The sequence below is a fragment of the Erpetoichthys calabaricus genome, chromosome 9 (assembly GCF_900747795.2).
Source record: "Erpetoichthys calabaricus chromosome 9, fErpCal1.3, whole genome shotgun sequence".
Lineage (NCBI taxonomy): Eukaryota > Metazoa > Chordata > Cladistia > Polypteriformes > Polypteridae > Erpetoichthys > Erpetoichthys calabaricus.
Window position 1 is genome coordinate 118,887,019 of NC_041402.2, and position 27,858 is coordinate 118,914,876.

The 27,858-nt window shown below is 40.6% G+C and overlaps 1 protein-coding gene across 1 annotated transcript in view; it reads right to left on the reverse strand.

The window, feature by feature from the left end:
• The window catches only part of wtip (WT1 interacting protein), a 275,147-nt gene extending 261,630 nt beyond the window's left edge, over positions 1-13,517 (reverse strand). Inside the window, exon 1 of the mRNA XM_028810095.2 lies at positions 10,985-13,517. Coding sequence (XP_028665928.1) covers positions 10,985-12,350 — 1,366 coding nt within the window. The 5' untranslated portion in view covers positions 12,351-13,517. The remainder of the gene's footprint in view (positions 1-10,984) is intronic.
• Between the last annotated feature and the right edge of the window lie 14,341 nt (positions 13,518-27,858).

Below are 27,858 nucleotides of genomic sequence, written 5' to 3' on the forward strand. Positions count from 1 at the left end.
TTTGCACAGTTTTTGATAAGCGGATCAGGATGCATTTCACTGCGTGTTGTCCTGTATAACTACGCATGTGACAAATAAAGAATCTTGAGAATTTCAAAAACGGAGTTTACCACACATGCATTTATTGGTTACTTTGTTCATGTATATATATTTATCTGTATGCTTATTTAAAAAGCTACATTTACCCCAGGAGTCAAAAACGTTCTGTCTAGCCCTTGTACAAAAACCTAGACAAAAACTGGGGTATCACCTTGGTAACCCCATGTACTTTTGAAACTGTGAGAGGAAAATAGCACGACTTTACAGACAGGAGTCCAATGCAGAACTCTACTTACTTTTTTACTTTGTAAAAAAAAAAAAAAAATTATTAACTGCTGATGATATAGATCTTTTTGTCTGTGCTGAAATTCCAAACAGAAACCTATCCTGACCTCATTAAAAAGATTCAGCATATTGGGACTCACAAGATTACAAATATTGTTTTTACAGAAGTTCTGAAATAAAAGTGAAACTAATGAAATAGCAGCAATTCAAAGAAAAAAAAATCTTAAAAGTGTGTATCCGGAAAACCAAACACAGGGGTTGGCGAGTGAAGCAAGCAATGGGCAAAGCCCCCTAGTATATAATAAAAACAATTTAAGATATTTTGGAAAAGATGGCTATGCTTTATGCAAAGAACTGGATACGTTTCCTGGACTTTTTTCTTCAGATTTTGCTTTTACTGATTTTTAGGTGGCGATACAGTGCCACAGTGGTTAGCATCGAAGCCTCATAGATCTAATACTAGGGTTCAGACCAACAAAAATGTATTTATACAGTGTCCTCCAATACAAAGTATAATTGAAGCTGCTATACAAGTGATAATAAATGGAAGCAAAGGAAAACAATAATCAACTATACTGAAGAGACAAATGGGCAGTGGGGAGATGTACATATGAAGTCTGCACATACCTCCCCCAACCTGAAACACATTCATGTTAGTCACTCCAATCAAGCTGAAGAAATAGCCCTGTCCTATGACTCTGATTTGGATCAACTGCTTGGAATTGTTTGTTTTTTTTTTCTTTTTCAAACATTCACATTATGACATCTAACAGGAGTGAAACGATGAAGTAGTATTTAATACTTGTACCGTTATAATGGGAACACTTGTGATTTGGATCAAAATGTCCCCTCTCAAAAGGCAAAACACATCCAGGACGGTCTAATGCAGGATGTTTTGTAGCAGTGAAAATGTCAGCAACATTGCTGTTCTATGTCCTGTAAATTCCCATCATGTGTCAATTTTTACTCCCAGTGAGTTTACAGAGCCATACATTAGGGTGTGATTTAGACTGGAACAATTAACTAACCTACGTTTGTTATCCACAGTACTCCACGTACATGCAGCACAGGTACTTAACTCACATTTCATTCTTTAAATGTAGGACTGGCAATCTACAAGAGGGGGCCGTCCCCACTTCTCACCACAGCTGGAAATGAAGACTCTGTGGTTACAGATCTGACTTTCCTTGGTGTCCTTTATCTGAGCTGTTCTAACTGGTCAATGGCTACTCAGCTTAGAGAGATTTTACTGATATAAGTGAAAGACAGATAAATCAAAAGTAACTGTACAATATTTAAAAGGCAGTGTCCAAACTGTGTATTAAGTGATGCACTACGTTTAAATGTCTATACTTTACAAAATCTGACACTTGCTTCTTTATTACCACTGATGTTTACTGTAGAATAAACTGCACTTTGTCAAGCAAAGCCTATGCTTGAATGCACGGGCACAACAGTTTGCATGTACAGCAACTGGGCTGGCCCATTAAGTCTCAGCTTATAATACAACCACAATTCTTCCAACTTCTGAAAATAGGCCATCAATTTTCTAAGCTACAAGCACAAGGAATTCAGTGACTACTCATAAGCACTGGGAACAAGGTTAGAAACAGGCCTGGCCAGGAGGCACCAGTTATCTTTAATAAGTTCTGTTGAACTTGTACACAATCATTAACACTGAACATCCCTGTATTGAAGTTTTAAACAGTACTTTCCTTGCCAATAGTAAGGTTAACATAGCTTCTTTGCTAATCACATTTGTCAATGAAAACCAAAACGGAGGACAAACAGATGCTCACAGTTATCGTGATTGAAGGTTTAATAAGGCGAGGATGTGCTGGGCTGTTACTGACCATCAAGACAATGCTCTTCCATATGTTGTTTCTAACTCTTACAACATTTCAGTTGCTATGATTCCACATTTTTCACCACACCCCTTTTTTACCTTAGACTGGAGAAGCACATGCTGCTGACCACTCATTATTTTTGAAGGAACACAAATGGTTTTATAATGCTGGACCAAGTTTATTCAAATGTAGGTGGACTATGTTATCAAATTGTGCACTCATACAAAGTTGTATTGTAGTTTTAGTAGTAAATTTTATCACAGGCAGTACAAATAAATGTGATCTACTGTCTTCTTTAGACTTTTTTTTTGTTTAAATTCCCTGCCTTCCAATTATGGTATACATGTGCAGGTGACACACTCATTTCCAGGTAAGTCTAATGATTGTGGCCTGGAACACTTCGAGGAATTAAAAAAAAAAAAAAAGAATGAAATAAACTTGAAAAATTAATTAAAATAGTTCCTATACTGAAATATACAACAAAAATAAGATATCTGCCAAAATACTTACAGAATTATAGGCAGAATAATCAAAGACAGGAATGGGCTAATATAAAATCAGCAGCCATTGCAGTTCCTTTGTTCAAGTGATTTTCTTTCCAGCTGCCCATATTTCAATTATAACATTAATAGATTTTATATTACATCAGTTTATGTTAATTAATTTTACTGTGTGTTTAACTTGTGTGTTTATGTTAATAAATGTGTGATTTATTAAAATACTGTTAAATAAAATGTGTGCTCAGGTAAGAGCAGTATGCAAAAAATAAATTGAGTTGAATGTGCTATAAACGCACGCACTCTGCCAATGGTGATACATGTGACAAACTGCCATTTGGTTTTGAGTTGAGCACCTGCCATGTTTACCAGAAGGTACTGTGATTGACTAATACACACATAGACAGAAGGGTCTCTCCTTTCCCTCTCAGAGTGACCCTTTCTCAACCAAAGTGGGAATATGTTATCAGGTTTTTGCCACACCTCAAAATAGTTGCTATTGGAGGCTGGAGTACACAGGTCATTAAGCACAATGCAGCGTAAAAGCCAACATCATAACTCAGAGTGCTCTGATCATGTCACCCTGACAGGGTCTAATGAAAGACAGAATAGGTACAGTTAAAACTAGGGAATAAGAAAGGAACAGGAAAAGTTGTTTAACTGCTTCCAAGTAATGCTTTATGTACTTTTGTATCACTATTGTTGGCTTTTGTCTGCTTCCATAAGTTAATTCTTATCAAAAGATTAATGTAGGTCAGTTTGAGAAATCACAGAGTGGTGGTTTTCTCAACTGCAGTAGGCCATTCAATTTTCAATTACACTTTGACCATTGAGTTTTGCTATAGCCTCTTAACAGGCATCACAAGTTTGGAAGTCATTTAGAAGATGGCCAAATTGTTGGAAGAGAATGAGTAAACACCCAGTACTTCACAAAGTGTCAAGTCACTTAGATCTCACACATTCTAGTCTCGGCCTGCTTTCACACCCACAGCCCACTTCTTCTCTGTTGGAGATTTGCACAGCAAACTAAATGCCACAGGTCCATTGCCATCTTTGAGCTTAGATATACCCTGTGCAAGCAGCCAGCCCTAAGTGTGGAAAAATAGGGAAAAAACAAAAGAGCACATAAAAAAAAAAAAAAGAAAGACACAATATTAACTGCTATAGGAAATACTATAATATATATTGGAATGTGGCACATGTGGACTGCAGGACTCACGCACACACTCACATTCACAGTGCCAGGGTTAAGGAGTCATTTAACTTAACATGCATGTCTTTGAGATACACGTGGGAATATGGAGTAGCTGGAGGAACCCTTCATAAACACAAGAATAAGCAAACTTCACACAGGTGGCAACACAGCAACAGGAATATTCTGAATAAGCATCGCTTAGTAATAAGCTAGTTCAACTAAATAAAGAAACACCTCCACAGAAATACATCAGCTAATGTAACAAAAACAATTCCTCTTCAGCCAGTTTGAATAAGAAACATCACTCAACAACAACTTGATCAGACCAGTCAGCTCAACCAGAACGAATGAATCATTGTATCTGCCAGCTTCACCTCAGTACAACTAGCCAGCTCAACTGGTCACATTGTGACCATAAAGATTAAAAAGAGTAAACCAGAACTACACCTTCCCATCTCAAGGCTTTCCTGTTCATGTGTTGGAAATGTAAAATAAACAAATAAATAATCATACCTCCCTGCCATCCACTTGTCTGAATAGTTTACTCCAATGTGAGTGGAACCTCTTGCACCTTAACAGCTCAGTATCTATTATGTATTTGGGTGACGCCTTTATCCAAGATAACAATTGTTTCGATCCCTTTTTAAAACTGAGTTAAGTGACGGGCTCAGTGTCACACAGCCTTTCTGCAGCAGCAAGTGAACAAGCAACCTAGTGCTTTAAAGCCCAATGCCTTAATCACTGTACCACACTGCCTGTCTCATTTACAAAAGAAGCTGCTCCCAAACTTCTTTTCAATCAGGACAGCAGATCAGGACGAATGGATGCCTTGGAGTCATATATACTCTTATCATCCTGCCTCTCCTCAAGCAAATGACTTGGCTCAACTACTCTTACACAGCAAAGAAGCTGCATCAGTGTAGTTGTCTAACTGTTAATCAGACAATAAAAAGGACAAAAAATACAGACAACCAGCCCAGCACAAAAATGAAATGAATCACCACCCACTACAAAAAGGTACAACTGTACTGAAGGTAAGGTTATGCAGTAATGAAAATCACTATACAAAAAGTGCTCAGACACTTTGACTGATAGCTCATTTAAGTACAAACTAAACACAAGATTTTAGAACAAACCCTAAAAAGTGTGGGGCTGAAGAAATCACTTGTTTAAACCTGTTAGCTGCACACCAACCAGACACACCTCCCTCTTAGCATTGCAACAAGCCACAGATCTTCTAGATTGTGCCAAAATATAAAGCGCAAGCCCAGTTTAGATTGTAGGTCTAGATAAGCCACCTTGAAAAGAAGCGTGACAAAATGGTAAAACAAAGTCCTTTATTAAAATTTCCCCAATCCACAAGAATAATAAAGAATGGGGTAAGGTCACACATATTGAATATCAAAAGCACTAAACAAGAAAACAAAGTTCTCAAGAAGCAAAGCACTAGGAAAGTCCGAGTGATTTGTTTTGCACATTACATAAGCTGTCACCAAACCCGACACTCTTTTTTGTCCTCTCAGCCTCTCTCAGTATGTCACTGCTACATAACAGTAAAAGAATGAAGAGACCAGGTACAAAAATACAAAAAGAAGCCAATTTCCAAATAGAAAAAATAAAACTTTACAAATAACTGTATAAAAGGACAGCTTAATAAAGCCAATAGCTTATTTTTTAATACCATAAGTAACAAATCAACACAAGAGCAACAATCTAAAATTTAGCTATATGGACAGGATGCTAGCACTCAACTTACTAGCCCAAGTATTTTGAAGACAGGATCTTGAAGGTTTCACATTGGCACAGAGTAAGAAATTGCCATTCCTAGGTACCGTTAAGTGAATCATCCATAAATACTAAAACATTCAGTAATTGTTAACACACAGGCCTCCATCCACATAAATTCAGCTGCCTACATAGCTGACACACTAGTAAACACGCATAATTAAACACCGATCAACATCATAGATTTACAGGATTCACATAGTAAAACTTCTTCACTCTCTACACACTTGATCCATTTAAAGTTAAACCTACAACACAACGCATTTGCCATTTTAGTCAATCATTCTGTTTTAGAAAGGTTTGCAAATTCACTGAAAATCAAAAACTGAAATCTCTCATTCATTAAACGTATTTGATTACATCTTGCCTGAAGAAGGGGCCTGAGTTGCCTCGAAAGCTTGCATATTGTGATCTTTTTAGTTAGCCAATAAAAGGTGTCATTTTGCTTGACTTTTCACTACATTCATAATGGCTAACACGGTACAACACCCTAGTACTATTAAAAGTATTCAGATCTTTTGTTGTAGCACACCAATTTGTAGTCTGGTACAAACTGTTTGCTTTAATTATCGTTAGGATACATCTAGAACCTGACAGAAGTACACCTCTGGAAGACTCAAGTGCCTGAACATAGTTTAGAAAAGCACCCACATATATGTGAGGTCTCACAATTTACTCTACATGGGAGGACAAAAACCAAGCCATGAAGTCCAAGAAATTCTCTGTAGACCTCTACAATCAAACTTGGTGAGGTACAGATCAGCGTAAATGTATAAAACTATTTCTAAAGCTTTCGGTGTTCTGAAGAGCACAGAGACCTCAACAATGTGAAATGAAAAGAAAAAAAAACGCTTGGAACCACTAGGTAACTACCAAATAGCAGTGAAAGGATTCTGAGAACACAAAGAAAAAGTTTCTCCAGCCTAATGAAACAAAAACTGAAATATTTTCAGCAGAACTGGCACTTATCATCTGCCTAATACCATCCCTACAGTGGAAGCATGGTGGTGACAGCATCATGCTATGGGTGTGCTTCTCAGAGGCAGAGACATGGAGATTGGTTAGAATCAAAGGAAGAATGAATGCAACCAAATACAGAGAGGTCCTTGAAGAAAACCTGCTCCAGAGTACACACGACCTCACACAAGGTGACAGTTCACAACAATAACCCAAAACATATAGCCAACACAATGCAGGAGTGGTTTTGGGACAAGTGTCTCATTATCCCTATGAAGCCCAGCCAAAGCCCTAACTTAAACCTCAAAGAACACCTGTGGAGAGACCTGAAGGTGGCAGTCTACAGCCGCTTCCCGTCCAATCTAACAGAGCTTCAGAGAATCAGCCAAAACAAAAAGGATAAACTGCCCAAATCCAGGTGTGCAAAGCATGTAGAGACATATATAGGAAGACTCAAAGCTGTAATTGCTGCCAATAGGGCTTCCACGACATACTGAATTAAGGATCTGAATACTTACATGGGAGATTTCAATCTTTGATTTGTAATAAATTTGCAAACCTTTCTTAAAACATGTTTTCACTTTGTCATTATGGGTTACTGAGTGTAGACTGGTGGACAAAAATGGCAACTGTATCTTTTATTAAATGTACAACACAATAAAGGTGTACTGAAAGTGATGGGGTCTGAATACTTTTTGAATCCCTGTAATTCACTTGCTTTCTCATTGTTGGACGTCAGCAACCTCTCACACAGCTGGTCAGATGACCCAAGTTCAGTGTTCAAGCTTTTTAACAAAGATGAACATTGCTCACTGTTTCAACCTCATGTTTTTAATATAAAACAATTCAATGGGTATTTAAAACTGTCATATTCAAGCACTACTAGCATTTCGACTGAAAAAGGAAAATGTTTTGTTAGATCTGTTTATGTAGCATCATCCAGAGCTAGAAGGCATGACCAGCACAAGTTTATAACAGAGGGAAGCACAGTCAAAAAAAGAAGCAAGGGAACTCATTAGAAGCTCCAGAACAGAAACTCAACAAGGCCTCAGAACTCCTGTCTCACTTCAATGGCAGATAAAAGCACGCTCTGATTATCACCAGCTAAGTACTGCTCAGCTGGGCTGGGCTGGCATGCCAGGAGCTGCTAATTGGTTTAACAAGGTCTGAGCATGACACAGCTCTTCATCAAATTAAAACCATATTTCTTGGACCTGCGCTGGTCTTGTTTAACGCACAGCTCCTCCATTGTGCATGTCTGCATTCCTTCCCTCTCACCCAAAACCCCACTGGGACCAAGTCACAAAGCACCCTTTGGAAACTCTATGCTTCAGAAAGCCGTTGGCTACCTTTGCACATTTTTTCCCCCTACAAAATTCTGCAAAGAAGCCACACAGAGTGAAGAAAGAAATCAGTTTCGATAACCTTTGCATGCAGGTGTTGGAAGGTTGTGTGAATTTTATACTTTTTATTTATTACACCCCCATGCTTGAGGATTCAAATTTGTCTTGGATAAACTGAATAAATGATAACTGACTTCACTTAAAAAAAGTGACAAACTAGATAAGACCACTCAGTCCCTCCAGCTTGTTTGACTAGTTATGTTGTCCCATTATCTCCTACAGACACCTTTTTAATGCTTTCCACTTCAACTACATGACTCTGTAGTTTGTTTCAGATTCCACGATTCAGAGTAAAGAAGTGTTTCCCGGCTTATATCATAAACGCACTTCCCCTTAATTTCCACCAGTATTCCCAAGTATATGATTTTCAGTTTAGCCCACAACTGAAAGGAATACTCCACCCCAAAATATTTGCCATCTGTCACTTATCCTGTGTTGTTGGTAGTGATAACTGATAAAAATATGTAATCACAGGTTTTTATGAAGAACAGAGATCACAAATTTTATGATATGCTGCAGAAGGGCCTCTTCTGGGGGCCAAAATTGAACATTGTCAAATAATATTAAAACATCCATGAAGAATATCTCAAGTTACTCATATCACATAACCCACATGTCATTTATCCAGTTGAAAGCTCACAACGCCTAAAGCACATGCATTTTTTGCTAAAATATTATTAAATAATTACTTCCTGAAAGTCAGAGTAGTGCACGAAGGGGATGTGCACGTTTAAAAAAACTGAGTTTTGGAATTGAAGATCCTTCTCTCACCCCAATGATTAAGGTCTTCAATCCAAAAGCTCAATCCCGTCTGAATGCTTTCCCTCATCGTGCTCTACTCTTGACTTCTGGTTTATTTTCCAAAATAGTTCAATATTGTTGTGGCAAGATGTTTAAAATATGACTATCATAAAACTGGTACAATGTGTGGCTTTCTGAATTAACCATCAAATCAAGCACAAAGACCACATACCTTGACCACTGGCTCAAAAAACCAAATCACCCTCAAAATGTTGTTGCCGACAACCCTGCAAAGCTCAATTCAAAACGATACCTAATGCTGCTTATCTTATATTAATAATAAGCAAATGGCATCCTTTAGATCATCTAAGGTTGCCACAGCTACACAAGTGCCAGCAAAAGCTTATTAGACTTTGTGACTCATGACTGCAAAACTCATTATGTCTCTCTTTGTGATGCTCCTAAAATATCCATCTTTTGCGCCTCATTTTATTTCATTTTAGGTCTTTTCCTCTTTCTCTTGCTTGTAAGTAGCTTAACTCTTTTCTATGTACCTTGCTAGTGTTGACTCTGTTGTTATGTTACAGTCTGTGTAGTCTTCTGTTCTCATGTACTTTCAATGTGATGTTAAGATGTAGGAAGAGCCTACAAATATTCTAGATCAAGTTAGATTTGTTTTTCCTTGCGACTTCTTACAGTGATGATGGCTGACTTGAAGTGCTTCTCCAATGGTGATACTGCTCAACCTTTAAGTGTGCTCACATTTAGTCTAAGGACTCTCAGGCTTATTTGGCATTTATAGGTACCAGACCTTTAGAGGATGCCAGTCACCTAAAACAGCTGACATTTAAGTGATAGTCTAGTTGTGCCCACCTACTAGACCTCTTCTTCTGTCACCCACAAATCCATCTCTCAATCTCGGGAATGGAATGCATTATGAAAACGCTACTGTAAGAAAGTTGCTGATTACCACATTGCACACTGCCATCACAACAATGTCTACTATCTTATCATCAAATTCCAGTCCCTCCAAGCTATGAAATCAATTGTTATGCAATATTACTCACATCTTGAGAGAACACGAACACAAAGTTATCAGAAGACATTTAGCCACTCACATCACTCTATGTGAAATGTAAAGCACCCACACTAACCATTGAATCACTGTGCTATCTGCTAACAAACAACTTACAAGTCAAATATAATCGATTTATTGTCCGCCACTGTGTTATTTTCAACTTTTTACAAACTGGGAACAAAGTTTGAAAAAAGCAAACACCTGAAAAACCAGCCTTCTTCTTAAAACTAAAAGCTATGACAGCAAATAAGCACCTTTTTGAAATTCATAGAAGGGTTAAGAATGCTTTGTAAGTTTGAAAACTGCAAAAAAAAAAAAAAACCTTACTGAGGCAAGCCATGTAATTAGAGGTGAAAAGGAACTGCTGGCAAAGATTGGCTTCAACATTAAGGAGCTGGCTGAAATAAGAACTGTCTGAGAGCCAAGACTGAGCAATCACTGAATCAAGATTGTTATAGAAGCAGGCTGCCTGTGCAACTTCTGAAAGAAGCATGAATGGGCAAATTTTCATTCCAACCAAGTTCATTACAAAGGCACTCATTTTTAACTTCAATAAAGCTGTCTTAACTACCTTGCTTTCACTCAACAAATTCTTCCATCATAAAAGGTGCTATAGTAAAAATTACTAAGACATTTATAAAGTCCTGTTTTATAGAACTAGCTTTAAAAATAAAATTTCTTCCAATATATTATTATTTGTCTAAATGTAGGCTAGCTTATTGTTGGTTACCATCATTTGGTTGTAAAAAGAAGGGCACACACATTTAAATAAGTAATTCAGGGCCTGCTTAAGTGTTACAGCAAGTATCATCTTAAATAATCCAAACTTAAAAAATAAATAAAAACTTTTAAAGCTGGAGTTGGCAAAACGAAAGTAACCGGGGACATAATTGTAAATACGGAAATAAGAAATGGATTGTGGATTAACATTGTTAAATAGAAAATAAAATATTTTTTAAAATATTGACAGCAATAAAACCAGGGAAATTACTTTAACAAAAATTGGTAGTCAGCAGTAGTGAGCCCGAAAACCGATGCTCAGAGGGCAGGAGAGATAGCTCAGAAAATAAACACTAAAATGTAAGACTCTCAGCACGACTGCATGTATAATGCACTGAATCATCCGGCTGGAATGAAAACAGCGCATCGGGACTTACCAAAATATTCCTTCTTCATGTGCATCTCTAGTTCCTTTTCCAGCTCCAGTGTTAGCGCCTCCAGTCGCTTCTCAGCCTGACTGGGACCGTTCTCCCTGGTCGGGGTCACTTGATATGGAAGCTTAAATTTATGCGCTGATGCACTGCTTTTCAGGGGACTGCCGTAATTGAAATGCGCAGGTACTCCAGGAGCGCCGTCCGCAGGTTGCTGAAGCCTGGAGTGAACATCTCCGAAGTCTTGAGCAGTGGTCTCCTCCGGTAATCCTATTCCGAGCACGGAAGAGCGAGGCGAAGGTTGCTGTAGATCCGGATAGGTGCTCATTGAACCCCTCGAGCTACGAGAGCTGTGGCTAGAAATACTGGACCGTGGGCTGATCACACAAGGGTTACATCCAACTGCTCCGCCTGGTCTGCAGTTACTGTCTTGGCTGCAGATACTGGAACGTGGACTGAGCGTGGCGACGGCAATAGCTTCGTGGTCGGGAGCCCCAGACTGCACGCCGCGAGGATCCGAGCAGCTGGAGCGAGGACTCGCGGTACTTGAGCGCGGGCTACTGTATCTCTGGTCATAGCCCATGCTAATGCCGCTGGTGCGGTTACTGCTAGACTTGCTGGCGTAATCGTAGCTATTGAGACTGGCCCTAGGGCTCGAATGCTTGCTGGCATCGCTAGCCGTGCTGGCGTAGCTTGATCGAGGGCTCAAGGCGGTACTGCCTTCGTATTGTACAAGGCTGGACCGCGGGCTGCTGGTATATTTCTCCTGCCCTGGCACGATCAGACTCGAGCGAGGGCTACTGATGCTTGACCTGGGGCTAGAATGTTTACTTTGCTCCTGAGAGGATGCCAGACTGGTCCTGGGACTGGTAGCGCTGCCTCTATTAACAGGGTACGCTGGGTACGAGCCTTGCTTGCACGCCGTAGGCGCTACGCTCTCGTATGTGCTGCCAGTGCTGTACCTGTGACCAGGCGCCTCTAAAGAGTACCTTCGGATCCTTTCGCCGTAGCATGGGAGGGCAACTTCGGATTTGGTACACTGGCCATCTTCGCAAAATTGTGCTTCTCTCTGAGACACGCACGTTTCCAAAGGTGCACCCCGGCCGCCGTTCACTCCGCGCAAAGCAGCAGTGCTGTGACCTTTATTATACGCTGCCAAGTAATTCTCGCCTCCGGGAGGGAATGGCATGGCGCTACCATTCATTCTTGTACTTTTCTGCTGGCATAATATCTGTCCCGAAACCTCGGAGTCCGACTTTGCGATCAGAGTGCTTCTGGCACCGTAGAATCCATCGCCGCGAGAGTCGTACAGTGAGAGCTCCTCCACGAACTTGCTGGCTGTCAGCCCAATGTCCTCGCCGTAGTTCTCCATGGCCCCGCCGCCGCGCGCGCGCGCGCACCCCAGTTCACCTCACTGGTGGCCAGTTTAAGATCACAGTCCCAGTGTGCGGTGAGCTCCGTACATGACCACCGAGGATTGTGATGGTTGTCCTGCTAGTCGCGATACAACTTCTTCACCGCACATCTAAGCTCGTTAAAAGTCTCCTGGGGGTAAAGGGAAAGACGAGGTTCAAACAGCACCCACTTCCCCAGTGGATTTCGGAGACCGAGGGATGTCTGTTGATTTTAAGTCTTTATAAGTTGAAAGGTCTAATACGGTCAATGGCGGGCTGTGCGGAGGAATTTTCTCCTGAAGCTTTCCTTTTCTTTCTTTCCTTCAGCGTAGAGACTCTGAAAAATCCTTTCCAGGTAGCATGAGCACAAAATCCCTTGGAAACAAGAGACTGCCGATGTTCCGACTCGCTTTGGTGGCGCTGCAATTCAATGCTTGTTTGCTTGCCGAGATTAGAGTAGAAGAAGAAAAGAAAGGGACTTGTTTCCGTGGAAGGAATGCGAGGAGGGAGACGGGGTGTAGTGAGTCGCTCTGGAATGTAGTTAATGCCGAGCGAAACAATGCGAGCGGAGCGGAGCACTGCAACGCCGCGCCTCCGGAGAGCAGAACACAAGCGGAGAGGAGAAGCCTCAAAAATACAAGAAGGGAGCGCGACTTATCGTGGGCAAAATTCCACTTAGTGCCAGTGCCCGTAGCCTGGGGACAAAATAGAAAAGTCACATGGCAGCCTCGCTGGGGGCTCGCACCTCGGCAAACCTCATATACTTCTGTTTCCACCTGTTGCAAACGAGAGTACAATGAGATCACAGTGCCTGCTAAGTCACACGATTCTGCGCATGTCGAGTGGAAAAGACAAACATATTTCATGCTGCGATTTCGACGATGTAATTTAATATTGCTCGAATTATGATTGCCTGCACTATGGGTAGTTCAAGCAGATTGCAATCCTTCTGCTGATGATTTACTACTGAGCGCGCAATAAATGAAAGACTGACCAGCATTCATCTGCCTATTCCATCACTAGTCCACTCCTAGATAAGAGTAAAGCCCATCCCGACAGTTTTGGTCGAAGGGGAGGATCCATCCACGAATGCAGTGCAAATCCATCAGTCAGCGCCTAAAAATGAACCAAAAAACACGTGTTTGGGATGAAAACCGTGTCGTCCGAAAAGAAAATACTACTACTGTACCGCTGACTGGTTCAGCTGTCCTAGCTTGATTTACCCACTGAAAAAAGGAATGCAGGGGTGTCCCGGATTAGATTTATTGACATTTTCAATGTTCTCACAACTACAAATTTATTAGAATCTTCGACTAACCACCCCAACTGTTCCCGCTACTTTGATGTCAGGTTGCCTCTTAAAAGCTTCATCACACAGACCACTTCAGGGGCGCTTTAGCCTTCTACCACTTCGGATAATTCCACGTATCTGTCCCAATCCCCCTCGATTTAACTTGGCGATTCTTTGGGTATTCGTGGTTTGACATCTGCACCTGTCGCCGACTGCAGTGGAGCAGGTCGTCCTGTAACCTATCAGCCTTAAGTGTTGTTCCCGACAGTCCGGTAAATAACTGCGCGTTATTGCTAAAAACTCATGTAGTCGTCTTGTGTAAGGAGGCCTGCTGAACAAGTAATAATAGTTAAGAAAATAAAATGTAATACACAGCCTACTCATGGAGATAAACTACTAGATACCAAAGATCGCCAAATAACAGCTAAAGTTTTTTTTACTATGATAGAACTGATCGTATTTATTGCGTTAATTCTGACACGATAGGCTCCAATTTCCCCCGAACCCGAGTTGGATTAAGCGATTTGAGATGGTATGTATATGTATGTAATCAAGCGCTAGAACAGTTTATCCTGTAGTCACAGAAACGAAAATTAAGCATCAGAAGAATAGAATTCAATTTTATCAAGAAAAAATGTCATAAGCCTATTAAAATATTTGCTACTACTTAACTATATTACCGCATTATTAGAAGTTAGCATTGCACCCTAGAAGTTGGGCGGGGCAGTGACGTCACCATAAACGCCTACGGCTTCCTTGGTTACAAGAATAACGTTCTCTTAACTCAACAAGAAACGCACCATTGTTCTAGTCGTATTGAATATAACGAAATCGTTACTTCAATTTACATATTTCATAGATCTAAATTTGCTTTTGGCGTTTATAAAATGATGCGACTGACGATACTAATTACTGTTCTTTTAACATGACACCTCTGGACTGTGGCCGAGATCGAAAACCCAGACGAGGCGTGCACGTGCACTTTATGTAGGCTATTTAAAGCCTATGGGTATCGAACTGCACAGCGAAACACTTTCGAGTATCTGGTGTTTATGCGAATGGCCTAAAACAAACTTCTACTTAGATTTGCGTTCGTTTGCTGCATTTTTTGCATGCAGTACTGTAATGTTGGTATACTGCTGAAAGATCTCTGAAAATTAATCAAATTATTTAGTGTTTCTGGACAATAGCAAGCACCCAATCTAAAGTCCCAACCCCACGCCTGTGATCAAATAACTGTATTTTTCTGCAATTAACAAAATTTTGTAAGACTTGAAACCATGACAATCTTTATCATTAAAGAATAGCGGATACAGGACAAGAGCTAGTACTACGGCATGGCAGTCCGTTTTTGGCGTATTCATTCCGTCACATCGGGCCGAGCTGCCCGTGCACTTAATGTCGCACGGGGGTGGGCGGATGTGGGCTGGTTTGTGGCGCTGGGTAAACTCGTAGTTAAAAATACTGGTTCTGTAATTGCTTTTTACTGGTTTCGAGGGTTTGCTTGACAAAGAACCATTTCATTCTGGAATGGGATATCTGCATATGGAATTGGTTCGTCGGGCTTTGAAAAGGATAGCAGGATAGGTAGATGAAGAAAATCTGAAGTTAGCCGGTAAGAGTCTTTCTAAAAATCACGAACACCTGGCATTTTAAAAATGACTAATCATCTGTTCGTGTACAGTATATATATGGCCTCCTGTTACAATCCAAAAAATAATGGTTCCTTTCTGGTTCTTTCCACCCATTGATTTTTTTAAATTAAGGGTTTGTATGGACCAGGATTACATTGCGAGTGTTTTTGTCGAGAGCTGACTTCTGAGTGTTCATTTTACTTTATACCAAACAATGTTATTTTTAACTCTGTGAGCAAAATACAGTACACTGTTTAATTTACACTCCCAGAAAGTTATCCCACGTTTTGATTATACCCTGAAATAGCAACCTTCGTGTGAGAGTTATGGTAGCGTGTTTTAAATGCTTTGATTTTTATTCTGATACTTCCGACCAGTAGTTTTCAAGTTTTGATGTGTCGGCTGGGCATTTTTCTTCCAAATAGTTTCATATATAGGTGCGCCATTGGCACTTTTAATTGATCCAATTGTTTAGTGAACCGTCGTTTTTTATTTTCGTACCCTAAGAAATTCCAAATTATTTATATTTTTGCCAAAGCTTTTAAATACAGAAAATGTATTTGTGATTTACTTTTTAATTCACCCTTTAAAGAATTTGCCTCTTTAAATAACTGTACCTAAATGCTGACAGGACTGAATGTAAAAGAGTAGTTGTTACTTCAGTGCTATATTCATTCGTCAGCTGTCAAGTGAAGCTTCACCCGCGTCGGCCCTGGTCATAAACTATCATCAGCATTTGGACATCAGACTCAACAGAGACGGGTAGGCCTACATTAAAAGGAAAACGACTAAAGGAACAATAAAGGTGCAAAGTTAGGCAAATATTTATGAAATTTTTAGAAATATTTATGAAAATTTGAGAAATATTTGAAGGCCAGATAAATATACAATGAGATAAATTAAAGGTAAAGGCGACTAACTGAAATTGTTTGGAGTAAAATCATTTAGCTATAGGGGTCATCCAGGACAGAACTTGAAAACGAATTATGCATTTGAAGTAAATGTACAATATTTACCTTCTTTAAACACTTTTACTGTTGCATATCTCTCCAGTCTAATGAATGCGTCTAAATGAATTTTTACGCTAATTGGGTGGCTACTACTGTACTTGCACATGAGACATGACGAGGTTAATACTTGTACGAGCTACAGTTGTACCGAATAGATCAATTTATGTGTCACAGATACAATGTTGGGTATGTTGTCACTTCACAAATCCAGTATGCTGGGCTCAAATCAGGTGCCTGGCTTGTTTTCTGTGGAGTGTTCCGTGCACTTTCTCCCAATAGGTATACACGTTGCCAGCAGTGCACTGTTTAGGTGAGTTGATGACCCTGGGTGGCACCCGGTTGTTTCCTGTCTTACACCCATGGTTTCTAGGACTGGTTTCGGCCTCCTGCAACACTTAATTGGATTAACTAAGTTTGAGAATTTTGTCGTTGCAAGTACTTAATACATCACAAAATGTTGATTAGATTACACTTTGGAAATGTAATAGCTAACTTTTCCATAATTCTATACATCTTCCAGTGTGGAGTCAAATGTACATCATTTAAATATTTGGTGTCCCGCCGGCTGAGTTTCCGAAGACTGATATTGTCCCGCGTTGGTCTGGCGCCCCTTTGCGACTTGCAGCCAAGACTACTGTCTTAGAATTAAATTTCCGAAAGACCCTAAAAGAGATGTAAGCGCGCTAAGTAAACCCGTCTGTCATATATAACAACTGATTTATAAAGAGGTGATTACTTTATCCTTTAATTAATTTTCGCATAGTGGAGCGACCCTTGAATATAGATCTCAACTACGCATCGTATTCCATAATGGTCAAATTAGCGGAGATGATGAAATCTCGCAGACGCACTGGGAGTGCATGCAGGCTCCACGCAGGAGAATCAGGTTGTGAAGAAGAAGTAAGCACAGCACCACATTTTGTCTTAGAAGGCACTGCAATGATTGTTTTGGTTTTTTTTATCGAATTGTGTGACTCCCTTTAATAACCACGGCAACTTTCTTCCAAGCCGATTTTTTTTTCCTTTTAAGGAGGCTACTAAAGTCCTGCAACTTGACAAATGATGTAATATCTTCCAACAATGAACGTTGGTATAAATGCACTATTAAATGGATTAAAAAAAAACTCCCAAGTGTTTCTCTTAACTGCGCGCGTTTGTAATACGAAGGTGCTGATCACTTATAGATATTCATAGGAAATCGACCTTACTTACAAAGAAAACCCTGAGAACGCTGTACATCCCTCCCAGCGACCTGTTTAGGGTTGTCGAGACAAAACACGAATATGTAAACCAAACTGTGTATAAACGTTATTAAAACGATAGAAAAAGAATAATTTGTATAGTTTACCAAAAAAAACTCTATGATTCCTGTGGTCCATCGCAATGGTTTGAAAATAAATCTGATGCGAAACGCCCGGCTTACTGGTTTAACTGGGCCTACCCTGTATGTGGATCGCAGTGCAGTGACTGGGACACTGTTGTGAAAATGGCGCTGTCCTACGGATGAGACATAAAACCGAGGGTCTGACGCGCTGTGGTAATTAAAGATTCCTGGGCATCCTTCGTAAAGAGAAGGATCTATCCCGATGTTCTGGATAAACTGTCCACTACGACCTGGTCACTCTGGCCCCCTAATCATCCCAGGTTCTCTGACTGGCTAATTATCTTTCACCACCTAACAAATAATGTGTGGTGAGTGTACTGGCGCAAATTGGCTGCCGTTCCATCGCAACATCCAGGTGGATGCTGCACATTAGCGTGGTTGAATTGGCTCCCCAATCACTGTGTAAAGCACATTAATTACCTTAAATAGGCGCTATAAAAATGTAATGAATTACTATTAAGCGCAAACACAGCCGATGACAGCTCCACAGGTCTCCTCCTGATATAAAACAGAACGCCAGGAGGAGCTAGTGAATAAAGAAATATAGAATTTCCTTCAAAAAGTTATTACTTGTATCCTCTATGCAGAGAATCAGTTCCATAATATGACGTTTCATTTTCAGAATCTTTTGTTCTCGTCGTATATGCTTGCGTATGTTTTTCTGCGTTGATTTAAATTTAGTTGACGGAATTAAACGTTCGCCTTAAGCTGGAAGAAACGCGATGAATGCAATAAGAGGAGTATCAGCTTCGGTAGATCGTGGCAGTGACCACTTCATTTTCCATCCGATTTCCAGAAAACCTTTATATTTACACTATGTCTAATCTTTATTAATGAACTTTGGATTAAGGGCATTTTTAACAGGAGGAAAAACTACGACATACTTCATAAATGAATGACATCAATGCCATTTTCCACTTGTGAAATCCCAGTGATACTTGTTAATCGTGTTTTAGATGAAAAGGGTAAATAACACGAATTCATAACTTGTATTTGACTCTCTTGTGGGAATTTGTACACAGTTAAATGAGATTAGTCGTTATTCAAACACTTCAAAAGGGATGATCTCCGAGGTTCGCATACTTCTTTAAACGTACATTTACGTCTGTATGGGGGAGAAAGGGCTGACCACTGTGGGCACAGCGTTTTGGGGATCCCCGTGCCGGAAACCTACTCAGCTGTGTGGTCTCTCTCGTCCAGATCACATTGCCATTCAAGATGGCTCTTCATTTATACCAGGAGTTCTCAAAGTCGGTCCTGGGGACCCACACTGTGTCTTCAGGGTTTTATTTCAACAAAATTCATATTAAGTGACAACAACTTGATAGCACTCGTCTCATTTAATTAGCTGGTATTTTTTCTTGTCTCTTATTCTACATTCAAAAAAGCACAGCAGCATTATTTATATATTTACAAGACATTTAGAAATATTTCTGTTTTTGCTATATATTTCAATGCTTAACTCTCATTTGTTGATTTCATTATATTTTGCCCTTTCTTTGTGCAATTTGCTCTCTGCATTGTATCTTAATAATGACAATTGAAAATGAGCAGAGCAGACACCTTGGCAAACAACACTGAATTATGAAAGGCTGCAATTAATTTATCGTCAGACCCACTTATTAGTAAATAATGGATTAATTAAAACAATTAGGACACCTGAACATCTCTGGGTCCATAGTTCTTGAGGGTGATCCTCCAATTAGCTTTCAACCACACAGTCTCAATGAGATTGCACAAGTGGTGAACCAGCTGAGGGTAGGGAAGGCTGCAGGGAGGTGAACTTCTCCAGGCTGTTGGTAAGATGATCCTCCTGGCATTGCAAGCAATCTTTGCTTCCATTTGGGAGACAGGAGTCATCCCAACTGAATGGAAAACGGGACTTGCCATTCCTATCTGGAAAGGGAAGGGTGATCGCCTGGATCACGGTAACTACAGGGGGAGAACACTGCTCTCTGTGCCAGGTAAGGTCCTTGCTAGGGTCATCTTTAATAAGATTCATGATCACTTGCTTCCCTACCTGAGACTGGAGCTGTCTGGTTGTACGCGTAAGAAGTCTACCATCTACTGTATCCTGGCCCTGAGGGTTCTCATTGAGCGCAAATGCAAATATTGACAGAGATTCTTTGCAGCCTTTGTCGATTTTCGTAAAGTTTTCAACTCAGTTGATCAAGCTGCTTTGTGAGACATCTTGGGATCCCTTCGAAGTTGCTGGATATCCTTTACACTGGTACTGTAAGTGCTATGCAGAGTGGGGGTAGAACCTCTGTGTTTTTCCCAGTTGATTCTGGGGTTCATCTGGGGTGTGCTCTACACCTACTCAGTTCAATGCTTGCATGGACTAGGTGTTGGGAAGGGTCGTTTGGTCCAGCGGCTGTGGGGCATTTGTTGATGAAGAGAGATTCACTGATCTTGATTTTGCCAACAATGCTGTGATCTTCACTGAGTCAATGTAGGCTCTGATCAGTGCTATTGAGAGACTGAGCGAGGAGTCTAAGTGTCAGGGCTTGCGAGTATCCTGGATAAAAACCAAGATCCAGGCCTTTAATGACCTCTTGGGCATAGCCATCAGTAGTGCGTCTGTCTGCGGAGTGTCGACTTTGTTGAAAAGTTTACTTACCTCGGCAGTGACATTCATGTCTCTGGTGACTCTTCCTATGAAGTCAGTAGACTGACTGGGAGAGCATGTGGAATCATGAGGTCGCTGGAAAGGGCTGTGTGGCACTCCTGCTATCTTTGCAAAAGGACGAAGGTCCAAGTCATTACAGTCCTGGTGCTTCCTGTTTTACTATATGGTTATGAGACATGGACGCTATCCAATGATCTGAGATGAAGACTGGACTCCTTTGGTACTGTGTCTCTTCAGAGAATCCTTGGGTACCACTGGTTTGACTTTGTGTCGAATGAGCAATTGCTCATGGAGTCCCGAATGAGGCACATTACCTGCATTGTGAGGGAGCGTCAGTAACAGCACTATGGCCAAGTGGCATGATTCCCAGAGGGTGATCCAGCTCACAGAATCCTCATTGTTGAGGTCTCCAGTAGCTGGACCAGGCCAAGGGGACACTCTCTTAACACCTGGCTGTGGCAGATAGATGGTGATTTTCAGAGGGGGGATCTGGACCGTGTGTTTGTCTGGGGGTTGCCGACCAGGATCCCGAGCTGTTTCATCACGTAGTGGGAGTGGCAACATGTTGTACCAGTGCATGCTCCCCAACCGGACCTGAACATCTGGAATAGGAGAATGAAAATCACGTTGAAAATATTCTTTAAAAAATAGGTTATTCCCATGTAACTGCTTAGACAGATAGATAGATAGATAGAGTGGATTCTCCATGATTGATAGGAGCCTGCTCAGCGCCCTTCGCTCCGCCACAGATGTCAAACTGTCCAGCTCCGTGCCTACAATAGAGCCTGCCTTCCTCATCAGTTTGTCCAGGTGTGAGGTGTCCCTCTTCTTTATGCTGCCTCCCCAGCACACCACTGTGTAGAAGAGGGCGCTTGCCACAACCATTTGATAGAACACCTGCAGCATCTTATTGCAGATGTTGAAAGACGCCAGCCTCCTAAGGAAGTATAGTCGGCTCTGTCCTCTCTTGCACAGAGCATCAGTATTGGCAGTCCAGTCCAATTTATCATCCAGCTGCATTCCCAGATGTTTATAGGTCTGTACCCTCTGCACACAGTCACCTCTGATAATCACGGGTAGTTAGTTACACTTAGTACATCTTTCTATTATATAAAAAAAATCCTGGGACGAGACAAGACTTTTTTCAAGAGATTTTTTCAAGTCCCGTGAGTTGAGACTTTTGCCATGAGATTTTTTCAAGTCACGCCCTCCTCGCAACCATATTCAACCAGGCACACAGTATTCTCACCTCTCATTCGTGTGAATGCTTTTGACAGACACAGTTCCTGCACTCTCAGCTCTTATAAATTTTAACGTTTTCCTCACTTTAAGTTCCCAATTAAAGAAGACATATTATGTCCAAATCTTATTGAAGAATTTCATCACGAAGGGTTATCAACAGAAAAAATGAGTACACGGGCAACCCAAGCACCGAGAAACAATGAAGTCCAATGAATTAATGGCAAAAATGACGATCTGTTACACGGCAGATTGGTTAAATGCGTATCAATAGACTATGCTGAAACAGTTGGTGGTAATCGTGTGGAAGATGAAAACATCAACTTACAATATCCCGAAGAATATCTACAACCGTTAACCCCGTCTGGTCTTCCACTGCACGAATTACTGTAGAAAGAAGTATGTATCCAAGAAAGGTAATGTAGTACATCTTCTGCGGATAACATTAGACAAAAAAGATCATGATATGCCAGTTGTATTAAAACATTAACAGTTTCCCGTTAGAATAGCTTTTGCAAAGACAATTAACAAATCTCAGAGCCAAACATTCAAAAAAGTAATTTTATTTAACAGAGAGAAAGAAACAAAATTCAGTCACGGGCAGTTATACGTTGCATTGTCACGATAAAAGTCCAAACACAGAATCAAAATACAATGCGATATTGATGAAAATGTAATTCCAAAAATTGTTTTTACTGAAGTTTTACAGTAAAAGTATAAGTTTAAAAAGTATTTGCATGTTAATTTCAAAGCCAAACAGAACAAAATCGTATTATGCAACGAATAACTCTAACGCAACATGAAACATAATTTACTTTCAAATTATTATGGTTGACTATTTTTTAATATGGTCAATTACTCTTTGTAATGTAAAATAGTTAGTTCTATTATGCATATGTTTAAATTGCACATCTGCATCCCCATACGTGAGCAGCAGAACCGTAAAGAGGCTAGCCCCTAGCTCATGCCCGGGGGTTGGCGAGCAAAAACACAGAATGTGGGAAATAACAGTTCACTTAATTAGCCCAGAAGTCCAATTAAAAACAGAAGCTGGTTGCAGCAAAAACCTGCAGCCACAGTGGGTTCCCAGGGCCAAATCTGAGAACCCCTGATTTAGACATACACAACTGGGCGTAGACTCTTTAAGCAGGACCTTGTTTCCATCACACTCTTAAAAAATAAAAGTGCCAAAGTGGTGGTTCAGAGCAATGCCATATTGGAACCATTTTTGGTTTGCAGAAGAACCATCCACATGAAGGTTTCAGAAAGAACGTTTTATTTAGATCATAAATAACGATGAAGAGATAACAGATTAGTGAAAATATTAATTTCTTCATGATCTGTTGTATCCTACTATATATTAAAGATTTATGTTTTGTCCACTATAATATATATAATATATATATTTCTGAACTTTTTTAAAGTAAGAAAAAACAATTTCATTTGCAAAGAACCCTTCCCAGAAAGAAATGGTTCATTGTCAAGAAATGGCTCCACTAGGAGCCACACAATTCCATTTGTGCCATTACAGAACCAGTATTTTTAAGAGTGATAGGTTTATTTGGTTCATAGTTTGTAAGTTTCCTGAAGAATAATTAGATTTTCTTTGGGTAATCTTTTTATCTTATTTTCTCATATCTTTTAATTAACAAGTATACAGTTTATAACTGTCTAAACCGTCATCTCTGATGATATTGCCTTTTTTGTTGTTGTTCACAGTCTTTGTTTCCCAAATAACCAGATTTCTGATGTTTAGTGTTATCCTTATGTGATTTTGCATTTCTATTAATGTTGCTGTTGCTTTAAATTTATTAAACAGGGCAACATCTTCATTTACTTTAGGCCACAGATTTTGTTTTAACTCCTATATACATGCCCTCCATCCATGTGTACACACCTTTTTCTATGGTACTTTGCATTCTTGCTGCCTTCCACTTTACTAATTTTTAGAAAATTGTAAATCATGGCTTGTTCTGAATGTCTGAGCTGTTAAGCTGAGAGATAATTCTTGGTTGATGTTTGTATTATAACATGTAGAACACACGCTTTAATTTTCTATCTTTTCTTGGCAATGCTGCCATTTTAGGGTGGGATTGATGGTGAATGTAATGCTGGCCTGATGCTTGACTCTATTACCGTTAAATTTAATAATCTGAGCACCATAGACAGAGGTATAGCTGGGTTCTCCACACCCTCCAGTTTGTCAATAAGCTGCTATTCCTGCTCTCTTTTCTGTGTTCCTTAAGGGGTAAAGCTGGTTGGCACAGTATCTGGGCATCACTTCTGACTACTAAAAGAAAATTAACAGATAGATGTCATAACTGTATTGTTGAATGTATAACATTCCTTTTAATTTTATTTTATTAAAATGCAGTGAACACATTAAAATGAAAATCAAACTCATGATTTTGTTTAGAAATGCAAGTAAGTATAGCTAATATTGGCACACACACACACAAGTGTACTCAAGTGGAAGGATAATTAAGTACAGAAGCTCTGAACCGCACAAAGAAAAAAATTATGGGATAGCCCTTATCTTATACATGCAAGATACTTTCACATACCTATGAGATGTTTTCACATACTTACGGGATATTTTTACTTATGTACAGGATGTTTTCACTTACATAAGAGATACTTTCATGTACTTAGGGAAGTTTTCATGTACGTATGAAATACTTTCATGTACAAATTAGTTTAAAACAATTACAAAAGTGCACTTCGGGCATCCCATACATACATGAAAACATCTCATATGTATGTAAAAGTATCATGTACATATGTGAAAACATCCTGTACATACATAAAAGTTTCCCATACTTACGAGAAAGTTTCACGTACTTATGGGATAGGGGTTATCCCATAATTTTTTCATTGTGCAGTTCAGAGCTTCTATAATTACGTTTTAGTATGTATCAATAATTCAAAATACATTTGGTGGATTAGCTGAGCACAGTTAATTTTTTGTTGGCACTATGGCTGTAGCTTGACATGCTCTCTCATAGCACTTGAAGAGAGTGTTCAAATGTCGATCTAGACACTGTCTTGTTTAGTTTACTGTTAATTTTGATTTATTTTCTCCTTTCAAGATAAGTACAAATACTGTATATTCCGGACGCACGTATTAGATTAGCTGGTGGTTCAAAATGCCCTTGTGAGCAAGCGTGGTGTGTGTGTGCTCACACAATGTTCTGCAGGCTGTGGAATATGGCCCAGACACAGACAGGCGGACACCGATAGTTCACCCACGACATGTTTATTATACATAATTTATAACAATAACGTGCCACACAACCCCAAAACTCCTTCAAAGTCCAGGCCTCTACAATGCCCTCTCTCTCTGTCTCTCTTCCTCCTGACTCAAGCCATCGAATAGAGGGAGGCAGCCCCTTTTATATCCACCCGGATGTGCTCCAGGTACCTCCCAATGAGTGACTGCCGGCACTCCCAAGTGTGGCGGAAGTACCGGTTGTGCATCTGGAAGCACTCCGGGTGTCTCTGGTCTTCTTCTCCCCAGCACTTCTGGGTGTGGTGGAAGTGCTGAGAGCCAGGGCTCTTCAGGCATTGGGGCGCCCCCTGGCGGTGACCACAGGCCCCTATAGGGTTGAGCTTCTAAGCTCTGTTCCCGTAGTCCCCAAAGCCACCAGGGCAGTCGCCCCCTCGTGGTCTTAAGAGGAGGTGTAAGCCCTCCTCCAGTCCTCCTGGGTGTCCCGGCTGGGTACCACCCCCAGCCACTCACCACAAGGCATCTGCCTTACACTAAGACTGAGACTGAGTAGTTATCATTATCATACATTGCCATTTCATCATCACTGGTGCTGGAAGACTAATGTATTGTGAAATGTAGTGTCTGTCCCTCACTTCCTCACACAAGATTTACTTGAAACTGTCTCCTTCATTGGCCACACTCTAACACAGCTCCAACCACTCCAGTCTCGTGGCTCCTTCTATTTTCCCAATAATTGTTTGTCTGCACATTTACACCCAGCTCCATCTCATAATCAATCATTTGAGGCCAAAGGTTGCAGCGTCTGCACTCGGTTTCCCTAACTCTGTGAGCCAATCCTAGTCAGTATTGATGGCAAACTCTGCAGAGTTTGTTTTGTAGTGACTTCAGAAAAATCATGGAAATGTTTGGGAACTTTGCTGAATTCTTTGAAATACAGTGAATTCAATGGGGAAGGAGGAACTGAATTACTTTTGTGAGGATTATAATTATGCAATGGTCTTTAAAATGTCCCAGAGAGCTATGGAAACATCTGCCAAATATGCTGGACAGATTATTGTGGCCAAAAATGTGACCTGAGCTGTGGGGCAGCAGTGCTAACCACTGTGTCACCATTCCTCAAGCAACAAAAACACTGACAGAATGATAGCACAAACAAAATACAACAAATGGCCACAAAGTACCAATAATTAAAAAAAAATATGTCATTGTGTCCATCCATCCATTTTCCAACCCGCTGAATCCGAACACAGGGTCACGGGGGTCTGCTGGAGCCAATCCCAGCCAACACAGGGCACAAGGCAGGAACCAATACCGGGCAGGGTGCCAACCCACCACAGGACACACACAAACACACCCACACACCAAGCACACACTAGGGCCAGTTTAGAATAGCCAATCCACCTAACCTGCATGTCTTTGGACTGTGGGAGGAAACTGGAGCGCCCAGAGGAAATCCACGCAGACACGGGGAGAACATGCAAACTCCACACAGGGAAGGACCCAGGAAGCAAACCCAGGTCTCCTAACTGCAAGGCAGCAGCGCTACCACTGCGCCACCGTGCCACCCCGGTGAACAGTCCTTTTATTTAAAATCCAAATAACCAGTGATCAAAGTGCAGTGCAAACTTCAATATATAAATAAATAAATAATCCATTAAAACAGTGACAATCCATGAGTTTAAAATCCAGAATTAAAATGAGAGTAAAAAGAAATAGTCATCAGATCCTCAATGTTCCTTCTAATCTTAGACAACCCCAGCACAACTCCTTCTTCATTTCTCCGGCTCCCATATTACTCACTCAGCCGATGGAAATATCAGCAGCTGCGGTCCTAACCACTCAACCCCCGTCTTAGCTGCCTCGAGCATCATTGGTCAGACTGCTCAGAGTCAGTTGTCCTCTTATCATCCTTCTTGCTCCCCTGGAGTGCCTCAGATCCCTGGAGAGGACTCCACCATATTCAAACCCGCTCCTCTAGAATACTCAGAGAGGACAATCCACCCCTAAAGCACCAATCATTTGCTCTACTATGGGGCGAACAACTGCACTGCCTCTCACACACTAGTTAGCTGGCTCGTCCTGCCTCTCCACCTGGTGCTGTTCTCATGGCACTGTTTCTGTTCTTTTTTTTGTGACTTTCCCACTCTCTGCCATTCAGTCTCTTCATATACTGCCTCTCTAATTGGGCACAGGTTTTGCTATGACTGGCCTTCTCCATGGTGCCTTTGAGACACCTGAATGATCAGCCCACCCCTGCATGTGAGTGCACTGTGGTCAGCCACCACCTCAATTAACCACGAAATGAAACAAACTTGCACACACCCAGTTCCAATTGGAGCCTACACTTTTTGGGGCGCGATTTTTATTTAAAAAGACCATTTATCATAGGGGGGCTGTTCCTGTCACCACCTGATCTGTGCTACATAACATGCTTAATCCAGCAATGAAAATGCAACATACAATGAACCTATGCAAATCAACAAAGTATTTTCATAATATTCTCATTATGGTCAGCTAATATACCCCTCAAATGAATATACTACAAGTTTTATTATTTTTTTTTAATGTATGTAGGGTGCAAATCCAGTTTGGGTACTGATAGTGACATCACCCATGCAATAAATGTGATGCTGATTATGTTTTCAGTATGCATGCCTGAAAGTTCTGTCCATGGCTACTACAGTTCTATGATGTCACACTGGTTTTTCAAGGTATCATGGACTGCTGTGAAAAAAAAAAACTTTGTTCAAACCAACCACAGAGTAAATTTCCAGGAAAACATTCAGCTAACAAGCTCCCCAGAGGATAAAGCATATTCAATGAGAAAAATGCTTTGGCAAATTTAGCCGATCAACAGTACTAGTGAGTATTCTTTATGAAACATGCTGGCAGCGACATACCCAAGTCAATGAATTTAAACAGAGCTGTGAATCCTTTAAATGCAGCTCTTGAAGTGCTTGATCATCTCTCTCTTTCTTTCTTTCTCACACACACACACACACATGCATGTACAAAGATTCCCTTTATCGCTGGCTTCTCAGGGTGGCTCTGCATCCTCTGACAGTGCATG